Source organism: Vidua chalybeata, chromosome 1 (assembly GCF_026979565.1).
Source record: "Vidua chalybeata isolate OUT-0048 chromosome 1, bVidCha1 merged haplotype, whole genome shotgun sequence".
Classification (NCBI taxonomy): Eukaryota; Metazoa; Chordata; class Aves; order Passeriformes; family Viduidae; genus Vidua; species Vidua chalybeata.
Genome location: NC_071530.1, coordinates 69,188,994 through 69,205,452, shown reverse-complemented (window position 1 = coordinate 69,205,452; position 16,459 = coordinate 69,188,994). Strand labels below are relative to the sequence as shown.

The following is a 16,459-nucleotide window of genomic DNA, read 5'->3' as shown; positions in this document are numbered from 1 at the left end:
GCTCAAGATAACAGTAAATACAGGTCTTCAGATGAGTTTCCCTTCAGTAAAATGGGAATAATACTTTATGTAAAAGTTTTGGAGACTACAGATGCCCTGCTATTTTAGATCTATTATGTGAGGATCACTGGTTCCTCCCACACTCCAAGCCTAAATAAGGCAATTTCACATAGACAAGGACTGCAAACCCATCTGCCATAAAGATTCAAGGAAGGGGCCAAAGTACAAAGAAGGGTTAGTACTGGGGAAGGAAAGTTTTTTATGTGATGCTTAAACTCCACACATAAGAAAGCTTACCTTTACTATTAAATTAATAACATAATCCCATTATTGTGTTATACAGATTGCCAGTGTAGTTCTCTTCCTTTGTCAGTTAAATTTCTTGTTGTTTTAACAGCAGCAACAATAAAACCTGTGGCTGGATCTCAAAATTACAGCTTTCAAGAAAATCAGTCTCAAAACACCAATTGCACAGGACAAAAAATTAACCCCAAGATGACCGTGACAGTCAACTGCAAAGGAAGGATTTACTGTGGAGTCCCCCGCAACTCTTACCTCAAGCATAGGGCGGGCACTGTCATGGATTGAAAGAATGTGCGTAATGTTATTCTTACTCAATTGCTCTACATCTCGGGCATCTGTGATAGAGGGGAAAAAAGGAAGATAATTTTTTTAATCTCTTGATATAGCATTTCCATTATGCATGTTGAAAAGTTACTTATTGTTGATACATTTCCTTTTGAAGCTGCATAAAGTCAGGCAAAACCTCAAATGCAGCTGTTCTAGAACACCATCATCAGAGTGGGTAACGGGAAGACACACTTTTAACTCCAAAACAAATTATGAACTATATAAAGACCAAGCTTAAGTGACTCAGGAATGTGTTCTCAAGTCAGAAGTTTCATGTATTTTGCATCTGAAATGTAAGTCTGTGCATGCCTGTGTGCAGGTGATGGCCATCTGAACATGCACTAAGAGCTGTACAAGAAATATCTGACCTCCCCTCTACCCACAAATCCCCCTTCAGGGAATAAATTTTCACTTGGGAAACAGACCCTGTGATATCCTGGTCTGAGAATATCACTTGAACTGAGGTCTCTGCAGACAAGCCAAGACAATAACAAGATTCTTCTTTTCTGTGAACCAGTAGAGAAAAATATGCATTTAGCAATACAAATTATAATTTTAAGTCTAAAGAGAGACAGGTGATAAAGATATCAAATGTATGAAAAAGCAAAATGCTACAGCAAGGATGTGCAGTTGTGAAAAGGTGGTTCCTAGACCTTTAACCAAGGGGTTTCAGACATTCAAAACTGGAAAGAAAACTGGTGTGACTGAAAATTTGATGCTAGATATGGCAAAACCATAGGCTTGATTCTATGAGAAAAAGAGTAAAATAGGCAATCTGTCATCAGTGAGCAACTTTCCCCATACTAAACTATCAGCATGTCAAAAAACAACCTGAAAGAACCACCAATACAGGTAAAAGTTAGCTTGTGCCCATCTACTTTTGACTTTTTTGCTTGAGACTGGCACAGCACACCATGGTAAGTACAGCAGTGGTTTTGTGATGGGAACACCTGCCTTCGAAACCTGCCCATACAATCTTTTCACATTAGCCTGGTTGCACATAAAAAAGAGAGCACTGACCACAAAGGTTTCAAACCGGCTCTCTAGGTACAAAAATAATAGCATCACCTGTACGTTCTTTATGTACATGCAAGAGTTCAATTAACATCTCTTGGGTTGTCTTCTTATCCCCCTACTATAAAGTTTCAATGCCTTTTCTACATCACAAAGAAGAGCTGAACATTTAATTATACTGCTCATAGACAAGATCCAAGTGAGCACAGTAACAAGCAATGAAATTTAAACCTAATCCAATTATGAAAGCTTCTCTACAGCTAATAAAATGAAGAAAAGAGTCAAAACTGCAAGGATTTTACTCACTACTGCTCAAGCCTGCATGATCAACACAGATGCCTAATCCTTCAGGAGAGAATTAACACAAATTCTGTCTGAAACAGAATTAAAGCCTAGCTTCACAGAACAAATAAAATTTCCTAAAAATCTCAGAGAAAACATTTCAAAGAAGAAATGCTAATGCTTGCCAGGTGATGTCTTCTAATACACCTGACCTTCAGATTTTTTTTAACAGTTCGTAGGACAACCTCAATTCCTTAGGGAATACCTAAGCAGGCAAGGATTTGTAAGCCCAGAAACCAGCCTAAGTGCCCCTAAAAATCACTGTTTTCTGTCTTACAAAGACTAAGGGCAGACTTCAGAGACTGCTGGCTGGAACTCATGGTGTTAAGGTACACCTAGCACAATGAGACCCCAATCTCTAATTATCAGGATGACCTACGTGCTAAGAAATGTCTTGCCACACAAGGCAAACTGCTTTAAAAGAAGATATGATCCAAATTAAATGCTGACTGCTTTGAACTAGTTTGAAAGGCCTAATGGACATAGTACAACTCAAAAAGACTGAAATACCTTAGTTCTTCAGTTAACAGAGACTCGGGCTAAAGGAATTTCAGCAAATCAAAACTACAAACTGAGATTTCAGATATTCCTAGAAACAAGCTGGAAATGGCCATCCCAGACCTACATCAGTGGGTAGCCAGCAAGTCCTTCATATAGTTGTGAAATAAGCATTCAATTCACTAAAGCAGAGGAGAAAAAGCTTCCCAGCTACTATCTGGATCTAAACTTCATATAGTTTACAAAGGGGAAATTCCCCTGGTTCCCCAGCACCTGCCTTAGGTCTCTAAAGATACTACAGATAAGGCTATTTAAACAGCAGTACAAATAAGATATCCTGTCACTCACAGTCTCATACCATAAATAACAAAAAAATATTAGAGGTTATGTAAAGAACCACCAAAAACCAAAAGAACCACAGCAATTCTAACTTCTTTGCTGTGGCACAATGCTGTACAAGCACATCCAAGCTCACATTTTGAAATCACAGTGTGAAACACCCCATTTTCAAATTTTAAGATTAAACCTACCTATCAGAGCCCTCTCATGTGCATCCTCTAAAGGGTGCCTCAAATGTGGTATTATTCTTCAACAACAGGTTACCTAAAATTCTGTTTCATTAGCTTCTCAGCTAATGCAGATGTGGACTTTTGAGTAAAGCCTTTGGGAAACTCTCTCTGCACACAAAATGACACAATTCACACTGGGGAAGTCTTCCTCTCTCCCTCCCATATTTAGCCTTTTTTCCCCCTCAGTTTCATACTGTGACTCCAAGCTTGATCTCTACTCATGCAGAGAGCTGCAAACGCTTATATACCAAAGCAATGTCAAAGTCATCAAAATGGGACCGAGGCCTCAGAATTTGTATCCCTGGAGCTCTGGGAAGCAAATCACCTAGTGCAGTGTGCTTCCATCCCCCATCAGCAAAAGAGAGACACAGCTCCAACCCACTGCAGTTAAGACACATCAGTGACTGAACAACTCCAATACTACAGTGGTGAAGTCGCAAATGTACCTACAACCATCCTCTCTTACTTCAGTATTTTAGTGCCTCCACAGAAATGCAAGGTGAGGGATAAGGACTTCCTCTCAGACAAGCCAAGTCAGCCCAGCATGTACAACAGTATTAAGTCTCAATCTGCAGATGTATAGAGACAATTTCATCATCATCAGATCTTTTTGGTTTTATTACATAAAGCAAATTTTTGTCTACACTTTCTCTTCTGCTTTGGAGAGAGCTAGATAGAGAGACAGCCACCTAAAGAAGAACATCCTCTGCAGTGGTTCAGAGCACTAAGAGCTATTACTGATGACGGTTTCCCATCAGGAGAGCTTTGTTCCTGAATCCAGCTATGTGCAGTTACAGACACACACACACTGTGTACATGAACAAAAACTCCACCTCTCCTGTCTCAACTTCACACTTTGTTATAAAATATATTTTGTCCCATCCTCTCAGAAAGACCTTCTTGGGGAACAAGAAAGATGGGGAAAAGAGGTCAGTACTCTGTTTAATGGAGTACCAATAGTCTTCCTTCAAAAAGTGAAGCTGAAAAAGGAAATGGTATCTCCATCCTCTCTTGTTTTCAGTACCTGATATAAAGCCTTAGGAAATGGAACTTAAAAAAATACTAAGCAGATGACAACAGGAATGAACTGACACTAGAAACACAGCAGAACTACTTGGTGGGCATTGCCTTTTATACATTTAGTAATGGGAAGGGCAGAAACTTCCCCAAGACTCTCCAGACCATCCACAGCAACACTGGACTCTTTGGGGAAATTAAACCTCATATTGTGGCTTTCCCCTTCAAATTAAAAAGCCCCCAAATGTTCCATGGAAAAAACCTTGAATGATTACAAACAAGGAAGATCACAAGCTCTTTAATATTCAAGGTACAAACACTCTTGAATCTTTGGTTTCTGCTACTGTCACACCTCTTTGTTTGAGCATCCATTAAGAATCTCTCATTAGAAGAAACAGATTTTGTTTTCCATTTGTGCAGAGAACCAGGCTGTCCTGCCAATTCCTTAAGGAACAAAGCAACCATTTTTGTTGTGAGCACAGGTGACTTTCAAGAGCCATCAGGTTTCCACTGAAGAAGACAAGTGGACATGCAGTCCCACAATAAATTCTTTGTCTTTTGAGAGGACTGCATTTCATCTGTAAGGTACAAACAAAACAAAACACATTTTCTCAAAATCAGAGGCAGAAAGAAGAGTTAACTTCCTCTTTCTTTTCCCTCATTTTTCCCTCTTAGCCCCCTACTCTCCCATTTGCAAAGAAATAACTACTCCTTCACTTTCACAGAAAAATCCCAAATGTTGTTTCTTTCTGGGCTTTCAGACCAGACTCAGTCTTGTATTTTATATGGACATCTATGGTTCTTCTTGAATTTTTCTGCCCTCTAGCTGTACAATCTCAAATAAACCCTCTCAGGAGCATACTACACATTTCATTTGCTACTGATGAGCTGAGTCATGCTTATAGAGCCTGTAAGAAAAAGCACTTGAACACATGCCAAGATCTATGCTTATTCAGGAAGGTTTTTCAGAGACATACTCAAGCTCTGTGGACTTAGGAGGATTTCAGGAGATACTTCAGTGCTTTCCATAATCAGCACTCCATGTAACTTTCTACCCTAAAGACCCTTAAGGTGATTACTAAAGCCCCTCTCATGTCTACGTGCTTAGAGGTTTGTGCAGCACCAAACGAAGCAGAAACAGCAAAATCAGCTCCCATTTCTGCCACAGGTTCATTTCACAAGCTGTTTCTGGGCCTCAGTTTATCTCCCAGTCAAATGCAGAATTTGCACTGCTCTGTCATAGACTGTATTTAAGTTTACTAGGCCTAAAAGCAGAAATATAGCTGAATGGTGAATAATAATTCCCCAATCGGAGCAATTGCTGATTGCCTTCTCTAGACAACAGCCCTCCAGAATTAGTGTTTAACATCTCAAACATCCTACTTTCACCCATCAGAAAGGCACCCATCTGGAAGAACTGTGCCTTTTCCCAGCCTGCAAGTGCTCCCAGAGGTCTTCCATGCAGCAGCGAGACAGAGTGTGAGTAGGATGGTACTTTGATTTAGCTCTGGAAACTCTGCATGCCCAGGCTCCCTGAGGAGCCTCTGGGGAAAGACTATCCTCCAGAGGGCAGATCAGAGCGATCACTTCAGGAGAAGCTCCCTCCTCTCCACCCCAGCTCAGGGACTCAGACGGTGCCTCGAATTCTCAGCCCTGTGTCTGGGCAAGATGCACAACACCAGGGATTCACTGTTTCCTCCTCTTACTGACAAGATGCAACTTTATTCAATTTCAAGCTATCAGTCTTAATCTGAAGAATGGGAGACTGGTCAAAAATGCATTACAGGAAGTAATTTTGTAAACCCCTGTCTCTACGAGTAGCTACTCATTTCAGCTACCCAAATCCGGATATTCTGACCAATCCCAACCGCACATGCTGCTGAGTATTTCTCAGTCAGTGATCTGCTTTGTGGCAGTCTCAACGCTCACTAGTCACTTTTTTAAAAAGTCTCATAAATCAGAACACGCCCCAAGAACATTGGGATCAAACTCCTCCAGAAAAATACACTGGTAATTAACCAACAACCTGTTCCTAAATGGGATGACTTCACTGCACAGAGAGCTTGCTGCAACTGCTCCTAAGCAGTGAGGCAAGGGGATGTTGAGGGACAAGGGATGCAGAAAAGGGTAAAAATTGTAAAAACACACTCTTGTATTAGTGAAGGACTGTAACACCTATCTTTTCCTCTCCAGGTATGGTAGCTTATCTGAGATTATAACAGGTACTTGTGAGGGCAGAACGTAATGATTAAAGGCAATATGAGCAAAGGTCATAGCAGTAAATAAACTGAAATTTTTGTTCGTGTTTTTAATTCATTTTAAAAACAGACTCCATAACACAAACACTGGGGTTAAAGTCAACTCGTCTTTCCTCTCTTTTACGGAGGTAAGCAGAAGCATTACACCCTCTGCTTCTTTTTCAGCGAGGTTCCCAGAAACGCTTTCCACTTACAGCCCCTCCACCTGCACGCCTCTGCTCTCCGCGCAGGCGTGACCCGCCGTGCCATTCCAGGGCCGCTCCCAGGGCACACGGAGAGTGAGAAGCCCGCAGGCCCGGTGTGGGCAGAGATGCTGACTCACTCCACAACCCTGGCCAAGTGCCCCGCTCTGAAGACAGAACTGCACCAGCAAACAGATGCTCCTGCTCAGTTTCACTCCCCTGGGCAAGGGCTTACCAGCAGGATGACCATGGTGAGAGGGACAGATTGGGAGCCACATTACCAGGGCCCATCCTGCCCACCCTACGTGAAACCTAAAGGACTCTACTATCCAACATCTCCCCAGTTCCACCCCTCACCTGAATTACTTCACGAAGAGAAAAGAAAATAAGAAGAGGAAGCAACATGGCTGTGACCAAGTTTTAATTTTGTCATCAGACCATGCAGAGGTCCATCAAAAGGGCTTTCAAACTACCCTCCTGGCCTTATTTTCTTTTTTTCCCATATTTTTCTTTTTTCTCCTTTCATTATCAGCATGAAATCACCTCTATCCTCTCATTTTCCTTACCATGGCATGATTAACTCCCTCACACAGTAGCCATTGTATTTGTGTTTATGGTGTGGCAAAAGGCAGCTTTCAACCTCACATGTACCTCTGGGCTGCCTTCCAAAGTGATCAGCTCCACATCCCAAGGGGCAGCAAGCACTGGATCCACTGTATGGGTCAGCACATCCAGAAACAGGTAAATCAGGCAAAAACCAGTGAACTCACAGGTTTTGGGATGGGGAGGCATGGAAGGAAGAGTGGGCATGAGGCAGAGAGAAGGTGCAGCACCATCTAAATCCAGTGTAGACGTTGCCAGCCTTAACAGACTGGGTGTGGTATCATACAGCCCAGGAAGAGCAGGATATCTATTGCAGCAGCCCCTGTGAGCCCTGCTTTGCTGTTTTACCCAAGCATAGGAAATATGGGGTCTGCATCTATCAAAACAATTGCACATGCACAACTGGTTTACTTCTGAGTAGGGAGAGTCAGCCAGAACTGCTGCTAACAGAGTGCTTTGAGAACAGGCCATTTATTTGGATGTCTGCATAAGGTTTCCTGTGATTTCTAAAGGTGTCTGTTTTTCTGTACACAAAAAATAAGCCTCATGCATGAAGGAAAAAAAAAAATCCATAGAAACTTACATCTGCAACAGAGACAGTGTGAGTATCAGTGGTCAGGCTGCAACCAGCAGACATATCAGTCTCACGAGCAGTGACAACAGAACTCTTTAGCAGTTGTTATAAATAACCAAAATAATGAAAGCAATGAGCAGGGGGCATAGTAAGCCTTTACTTATAAGGAGGACTTGCAATAAGCCTTACAAAGAATCTGCCTGGCTCACAGACTTGCTTGCTAAGCACAGGAATCGTTTGAGGAATTCTATCTGAAGCATGCTTCAAGGAGATGGTATTCATTTTACTGTTCTCAAAGTACTTCAGCACAGCACACAGATGAGAGAGCAAATGAGTTCTTCTTTAAATGCTACCAGGTGAATCCAGACATGAAGCAAGATGGGGTTAAAAAGCTACAGAGATGCCAGAGAATTCTGAGTGCTTGCAAAACAACACCTTAAGACCCCTGTTAAGTAATCCTAGAGATAATAATAAAACTAATCTTACCTTTAAAGTTGCCAATGAACAAGCCAGGCAGAATCTGTGAGAAAGAAATATAGTATCAAATATAGATATCTTGTGGTAAGACAATTTGACAAAGTTCAATTTGCATACAGGATGGAACATACTACTTTAGCAGACTATTGTGAAATGCAATCTAAAAAATGCTGACAACTTTTGCAACCCTCTCAAACCAGATAGCTCTAGGCACACTGAGCTTTGACAGCATTCCTTGGCATTAGTGGGGGGGGAGGTTGTTAATCGTGGGGATTCTTTCACTTAATGGAGGCTCTCCAAGGACCGCAAATGTAGTTTACAAATTACGAAGCAGCCTCACAACACAGCCCTCCCCTGCCCCCTGCAGCAGGGTAACAGCTACCCTCATGGAACTAATGATGAAACTTCACACAGCAAAGGTGATTTGCCTAAAGTTGCTAAGGAAGCTGGACAAAGCCCTGCAAAATGACATCCTTCGAGGCTTCTGAAGTGCAAAGCCATGCAAGTCGGGGCTGCAGCACTGTGGAGCTCTTAGAAGAAATCACTGCAAACAGCGACTTGTGTGTTCACATAGAAAGGGAACTGCTGAAAGTCTGTGAAATGCATGTTTCTCTCCCAGATCTACCCATTCACCCCACACTCTCGGATGCCTGCCTGCACAGGTGTCAGTTACCCGACATTCTTTAACTTCACATCAGTCTCTTTCCATAACAAGTACTAGGTATTTGGGGAGCTTCAAGGAGTTTCAAGGTCTGCCCAAGGACCAACATGTGCATGAGGGCATGTGCATGCACAGAAACAGAGGCAGGTGACACCTGCCCCTCCCACCCTCTCATAACCCTCCCAAACTTAGGAACAGCAGGACAGACATCAAAAACCCGCCAGGCACGCTGAACACACATTTGCTAGCCAAGATTTTTGTTCTCTGCCACCTGAAGTCTCTGACCTGCACCCACATCCTTTGAGGAGATCAGAACTGTGGTGGTGAAACGATATGATCCATTTTTCTTCAGTCCATGCATAGCATACCACCAATACAGATATATCAGCACTGACTTCCTATAGCCTTAGCAACGCCCCACTGTCACCACAACAGCAGCAACAGCCTCTCAGGCCCAGCTATTTAAAGGGAAAACTCCACCCATTTAGCTCAATCCAGCAGCCATGAAGTCCTGAAAGTCATGAAGGACTTTTCATTAGGGATCATTGCCACAGACTCAGTTTCACTGCAGCCTTCCTGCTGAAAGGTGACCCAGCTCACCATGCACAGGTTAGCAGGGCCAGCAGAAGAGCCTGTAAAACAGCTTCTGACCTGCCCTAACTTCAGAGCTTTCATCTGATCAAAGCATTGTGTTCGCTGTTATTTATCGAGCCTTGCAGAAAACAGAAAGGCTGCAGCATCTCTTGCACTCCTTGCAGCTTTGGTTTGTGCAAACATTCCTCCCTTTAGGCTTTGCTGAGTGATCACTCTCTGCCTGCTGTGTCACACCAGCTCTAAACACAGGGCTCAATTCTCCCCCCAATACAAAAAGCTTCTCCAGGACCCTTGCTGTACCTTATTGCTTGCAGACCCCATCTTGAAAATTAAGGGCTGATTGACAGCACTGGCTCATCAAGAAAACAGTTCTTTAGTCTTGTACAAATGGGCACCTGTACATTTTGCAAAGATAAGCTCAGACAGCTTTCTCCCTTTTCCTTCCCTCTTCATCTGTACAAATACAAGATTCTTACAAAGACAGCAAAAATGTCCAGGGCAGTTTCCAATGCCAGGGTATTGTGTAGGGTAAAGAACCTTTATAACATCCTGCTGTCCCCTTCCACGACCACAAGACTTTCAAGGTTTCAAGGGACAATTCAGCATTTCAAGCACTCTCGATGACACTGCTAGAAGTGCAGCTCTAATGCTGCATCCTAGGTTAGGAAAAAGAAGCCTGTAGCTGCTCCAGAGAGGACAGTACTCAAGAGTCACTGCCAAATAGGCTAAATTCTGCAAACAAAATCATGTTCTAAAGCAAAAGGGGCTTAAGTTATGAATGAATTCCATCCACAAGATCACCCCAGGGAGCTCCCTCAACTTCAGTATAAAAAAAGGAAAAAAAAAAATTTAAAGCTTCCTGGCATTTTAAAATAGCTGTCTGGTATTTCCTATCTGCAGCACAAATCTTCCATCACACCACTACTGCTGTAGACTAAAGCACTTTAGACTCCAGGACATTATTTCTGCATCAAATGTGCATTCTCAAGAGAGAATAAAAGCCTAATTTGAAGTCACAGCCATTAAGCTTTGACATTAGAAATTAAAGATATTGAGAAACACTGGGGGGTTGCAGAAATGAGGTTTCTTGTTGGCAAAGGAGGAAAAATCCAGAAGTCTGCATTTGTGCATCAGGAAGCAATGCTGTATGATAGACAGGTAATCAGGACACTTTGCGACCAAGGACAGATGTTATCCCTGTTGTACTAGTCATTCTAGAAGCAAGAAACATTACTATGGGTGAAAGCTACCTGAAAAGAAGTGAATCTTCATGTCATGCTGACTAATACTTCAGCACTCGACTATGGCTGGGAACTTTCAGCTGTGTCATCTCACACTGCCTTCAGTAACTGCAACTCCGGGCTGTGCAAAATGAAGGCTGGCGGCAGCTAGGGGCGTGTGAGAGAGAAGGGGTGGGAGTCAGAAGAGTAGAAAAATACGGTGGATGCTTTTGTGAACTTCTCAACCACTGCTATATGAATAAAAACAGTAGCTTCTTTATGTGATCCGAAACATTGAGAAAATGACCACAGAACAAGTAACCGATGTAGAAGAATGCACAACCAAGGGACAAGGACACCAACGTCTCTCCTAGTTTGTACCTCACATGAGAGCAGCTCATGTTCTCACCTTGCACAAAGACCGAGCCCTGGAACAGACAGTAATTGCTAATGTTTCTGTCAGTCCTCTCTGACAATACACCTCTCTGGAAAATGGCTTAAAGGGCTACTTTGCTGCTGTTTCCTACATCAACAAATGCTTATAATAAAGCATCTAACTCCTTGCCTAACACTGCTTCTGGTTGTGTTAGTACTGCTGGGCACTCCGGAGAAGTCCATGGGGCTTTCTCAGAGATGTCTGGGCACTGTAAAAGGAGAAGACAAGCCTACCTTTGCTCAGTAGTACAGGAGAGTGGCACACATCAGGGAGGGGTATTTGCTGCTGACATGAACTGGCACAGCTTTCTCTGACTTCCATAAAATTGGCTACCTCAGCTATAACTAGCCACATTGGTTTAAATTTCTTATTAATCAACTCTTACAACAAACAGGGCTTATCTGCCCTTTTTGCAGAGATAATACTCAAATCTTCTGAAGAGTTTACGTGAATAACTGTCATTTAACTTTAACAGAACTAAACAACAACTAAACCCCAGGAAGAGCTCTTCACCAAGATCCTGTTCACAGATAGTCAAATCTTGTTACCATCTCAGCCGCTAGACTTCAGCTCCTGGAAAACATCTTTCTACATTTCAACCACAGACTTCAACTTGAACTTTGAATAGAAGTCAAAGTTAGACATTAACCATGAACACAAATCAGACTGCTGAGACAATTTCCTAAGTCAGACTCCATTACTCATTCTGTAAAATATACATCTTAAAAATACAAGAAAAAAAGGTGAAGTACTGAAAATTAATACTAGGCAGGTCAATGCACATTCATAAGCTGATTCTCGTTCTTCTCTGAAGAGAACAAAAAAGGTATGTATGAACAAATGCTTTCAGTTTAATTTGGGAAATGTCAAAAGGCTTGGATGGGCTTTAGAAAAAAAACTAGGCCAGGCTAATTTAACAGAGAAAATTAGGAGAGAAAGACAAACCTCACCTAAAAAGAATACCAGGCCTCCGGCCCTTATCACTCTAATGGCCACATAAAGTCACATGCAATTGCTATTAGTTATGAAATACATCAGTACAATGGGACAGAAAAATAAAGAGGGGACCATGCCATTGAGAAAGGATCAGCAACCAGAGGCTGTAGCAGTCCTAGCAGTCCCTGGAGCTCTTTCTTACCACACCCATTACAAGCCATCATTAATCCTCTTCCCTTGGCATCTGTACAAAGGGACTCCTTAAATGAAATAATCCACCAACAAATAAGCTGATTCTTTTTTCCTACCATCCATATACAGGTCTACCACAAGAAACACACTTCAGCTGGAAACTAGGGCAATCTGTATTGACTGCCTACACTGAGACAAGCAAATACCACCTACATCTGTGCTGACGGCTCCATGCTTCTGTTTGCCCCTCCAGCTTCGCCGACTCACAAGATCAGGAGGAAGAGATGATCCAGAGGCACATTCAGAAGGTGGCATGTTCCGGACCAACATCTGGGACCCCTACAAATATAAACCCTGATGGCCAGTACCCAATATGAATGTAGCCTCCTTAAAGGAGCCAGCCATTCCCAAACTGCTGAACAGTTCAACCTCTTGGATACAGCTATAAGAAAGGGGAAAAAAAATCCAAGTAGTGTTATGCTTGTCCTGAAAGCACCAGGTGGTACATGTCAGGGCAACATTTAACAGAATTAAAATTACCAAACTGGTCAGTCACAGATTGCTAATTCCTACCCACACAGTACCACAGTAAAATGTAATGCAGCTTCAAAGGCCTGAGAGCTGTCTTTTTCGTGGTTTTTTTTTTTTTTCTCCTTAGACTGCAACTTAAGCATCCCATATTGTGTCCCTCTAAACATTCTGATAATTTCAAGCATTCCAAGAAAAATACTACAAATATATCAGAAGCCTAAAAGGAATTTCTCTAGCTGTATTTCTTCCTAACTGGCCATTTCTAGAAGGCTAATATCAATGAGTGGCTAATATCACAGCATTATTCCCAGACTTTGAAAGCAAAAACTGAGAAAAGGACCAAGGGATGTTCTACCTCCTACGCACTAACTCAGTTCTTCAGCAGCCAGATCTTTTCCCTGCCGAAGGCTTCTATTTCAATCTCTATCCATAGGATGGAAAGGCTTTCCCTTCCACGTGGCACACTAAGCACTCTGGATGCTCATCAATCTGACTTCCAGGGGCAAGGATGTCAGAGTGGGACAAAATGTGAGGAGCTATTTCTAGGTGTTCTCCTCTGCTTTGCCACAGGGCACGCACACAGCAAAACAACTCCCAAAGCACTCAAAGCAGGATGTAAGACAGAGGAGATGACTCAACTTCTGTTCCTCATAGTAAGCTATATATAAAAGGCTAGTTACCACCACACTTTCAAACCTGGGTTTTAAACAGAGGTGGAGATACTGAGAAAAATCACAGTGGCCCCTAGGTAACCACCATGACATGCCAGGGGAATCGGTGCGTACAATAAACCCCCTACTGCCAAAAGGCCAACACCCTTTGCAAAACAGATCCATCTTCCTTCCTCTTCCTCACTGCGATCTCCACTGGGGCCGAGCGCTTTCCTGTCCCACCGGCACCGGGCGGGCCCAGCCCTCCAGAGACAGCCCATGGCCAGCGGCTGCTCCGCGCCTTGGGAGCGGAGCGAGCTTTGCCCAAGTGACCCGACTGGGTGCCGCGCTCGCTGACAGCCCCACGCCCGGGTCCTACCGCAGGTCAGGGGATGCCGGCTCTGCCCCACGGCAGCCCCCAGGGCTGGGGGCACTGAAGCCCGGTACCGGGCGCCGGGAACTCGCTTCGCCCGGGAAGGGGAAGCCCGGGCACATCACCGAAACCAGGGCCCCCCTCTCGCCCGCCCGCCCGCGCTGCGGCTGCGGAGGAGGAGGCGCCGCGCCCCGAGGGAGCGGCGCGGCCGCGGTCTCCGTCCCTCCGCCCTCGCCCCGAGGCGGGGGACCCCCAAAACCGAAGGGAAAAGCCCTCTTGCCCTGGCCTTTGTTCCTGGAGCGGCTGCCGCGGCGCAGGGGCGAGACAAAGGCGGGGGCGCCGCGGCACCCCGCCCGCCCCGAGGCGGGGAAGGACAGCCACCCCCGGCTCCGCTGCGCTGGCCCGCGCACATGCACTCGCGCACGGCGACAACGACGAGCGGGGTTACCTTGTTCATCCCATTCCCCATGGCTTAAGCGACCCGCACGCCAGCACCGCGGGAGAAGCCGTCGGCCGCTGCTGCCAGCGGCGGGTCGGTGTTCATGGGATAGTGCTTGCCGAGGGGGGACTGGGGACGGGCTAATTGCTAATTAAGGGCGGCCGCTGCTCGCTGCTGTCGCACAGGGCGAGGCGCATCCCTCTCGCCCTGGCCGCGGCCGTCGCCCTCCTGGATGCCGGGCGGCTGGGGGCGGGTTTCCGCTCGGCCGCCCCGGGGAGCGGCGAGAGCCGCGGGGCCGCGCTGCCAGGAACCACCTCCCGCCGCCGCCGCCACCGCCCCGCGCGCGGCGCGGCCCCCGCGGGCCGCCCTGGGGCTTGTAGTCCGCGCCGCCGCGCCGCGCCGCCGCCGCCCGCCCCAAGGAACTACGCGTCCCAGCGACCTCCGCGCCGCAGACCTGCCCCACCTGCCGCGGCCGGCGGCGCCCGGCGGGCGTTCCGGGGAGGATGAATAAGCGCCGGCCGCGGTGGCGGAGGGGCTGCAGCCGTAGCTCTGGCTCGTGTGGGTCGCTCCTCGGCATGGACCGCCCGCCGGCAGTGCGCCCAGGGAGGGCAGGGCTGCGGCATGCGGTGCGGGAGCGGGCAGGTGCTGCCCGCTCGCCTCTGCCATCCCGAAACCCGTTTGGTTTCGGCTAAGAAAGGACTCTGGCAGGAGGCGCCAGGCCTTGGGCACGGGGGGCTGCTGCTATGGCTGCCCACTCTCAGCCCGTGCCGCTCCGGTGTGCCGCTGCCCACCCCTGAACTGAGCCTCGCCCGGCCTCCTGTGCCCTGTTACGGCACCTGCGGTGGCTCCTGCTCCGTCATCCCAGCCGCGCTGCGGGCAAGCTGGGATCGCAGGTAGACAAAGGACATTCATGTCCTAAACTCAAACAGACGGACACACAGGAGAGAGCAAATTGTTTGAAGCAAACATCGCAAGATCATAGTGACTGAGATGGGAAGACAACTCTGGAGGCTGCCTCAACCGTCTTTCTCAAGCAGGGAAAGATGCGTTTTGCTGAGCCGTGGCAGGCGTGGCTTCAAAGCCATGCTCACTACTTCCACCCTCATGCTTTGCTCCGTAATGCACAGTTAAGCGTGACATGATAGAGTCGCATCCCTCTATGCGTGGGGATGTGTTTTTTCAATGTCTGGTGATGGGTATCTGGTGGTTAGTGAGGGAAATTTTATCTCAAGAGTTAATTTGATGGGGGATATGCACGGTTTGAATATGCAGGGAAAGGATACTACTGCATAAGGTCTCTCCCAATAACTGGTGCAGTAACACCACCTAAAAAACCTGAAATCCTTAGTGGCTCAAATGTAAGACAAAGGAGGATGCTGCTGTGTGGCCACCATCGGATTTCCTGTGCATTTATACCTGTGTCAATGGTAGATGTGTGTAAAAAGTGAAGATGTCATTTTTTGGGCTTGCCTTGGTAGGACTAAGTAGGCAAGGGGCAGCTGCAGTCCAGCACAGTCCAGTGAAAGGGTGAAAGATGGAGAACGTGGTAAAGCCAATGGGCAGCAAGGCCAGGTATGAAATAATGGATTGATGAACTCTCTAAAGGATAGATTAGTGATAGGGGACTCTTACCTTGTGTCAGTGGGTTGCCAGTACAAGCAAACTCCAAGGGAAAAATTTCACTACCTCCAGTTGCAATCAAACATCAGCGTCCTTGCACTACCCTTGATAGTACCTCTCTTCCCCTTTCTTTAGGCAACCCTTGACACCTGCCTGACGTAAGACTGAAGTAATTCAGAGAATGAACCCTGTGGAAAGCTGAAGAGTCACAAACCCACTCCCTGTGGGGTCAGACCAGTGCACACAGAGACAGGGATCAGGACCAGCCTGATCAAGAGCTGATGCTGTTCCCACAGAAGGCAATGGCACACCTCAAAGCCAACAGAAGTTAAGTTTGGGTACATGAAAAAATGGAAAACCATTCCTGAACCTCTCCCTCCCTGAGGCTCATCAGAGTTTGGGGGCTGTATCATGTCATTGTCAGGCTCAAAAACAACAGAGCAGTCTCTCTGTAAGGCCAGGAAGAATAGCAATCAGATTTAATGTGCTGCCCTTCTCCCTCCCTACTGCTCAAAAGCACAGCAGTGAATTTTATCTCAGATATCGGCTTTAATATTTCATTGGCAAAGCTCTCCAGGATGTAATTTACATTATTCTCATTCCACGCAAAATATGAATGGGGTCCAAATGGTATGAATCACAG

General features: G+C 45.7%; 1 protein-coding gene across 3 annotated transcripts in view; it reads right to left on the bottom strand.

Annotated features, from left to right (window-relative positions):
• DUSP22 (dual specificity phosphatase 22) overlaps positions 1 to 15,154 on the bottom strand; it is a 44,029-nt gene extending 28,875 nt beyond the window's left edge. The window contains exons 1-3 of one of the 3 annotated variants that reach the window (XM_053941018.1): positions 15,033 to 15,154; positions 8,174 to 8,207; positions 556 to 638 (exon numbers count right to left, since the gene is read on the bottom strand). In XM_053941018.1, coding sequence (XP_053796993.1) covers positions 556 to 638; positions 8,174 to 8,207; positions 15,033 to 15,104 — 189 coding nt within the window. In that variant the 5' untranslated portion in view covers positions 15,105 to 15,154. Of the gene's footprint in view, positions 1 to 555; positions 639 to 4,422; positions 4,649 to 8,173; positions 8,208 to 14,205; positions 14,500 to 15,032 lie in introns of those variants that run through there. The other 2 variants (XM_053941026.1, XM_053941035.1) reach the window with 2 other exon arrangements.
• Positions 15,155 to 16,459: the final 1,305 nt, after the last annotated feature.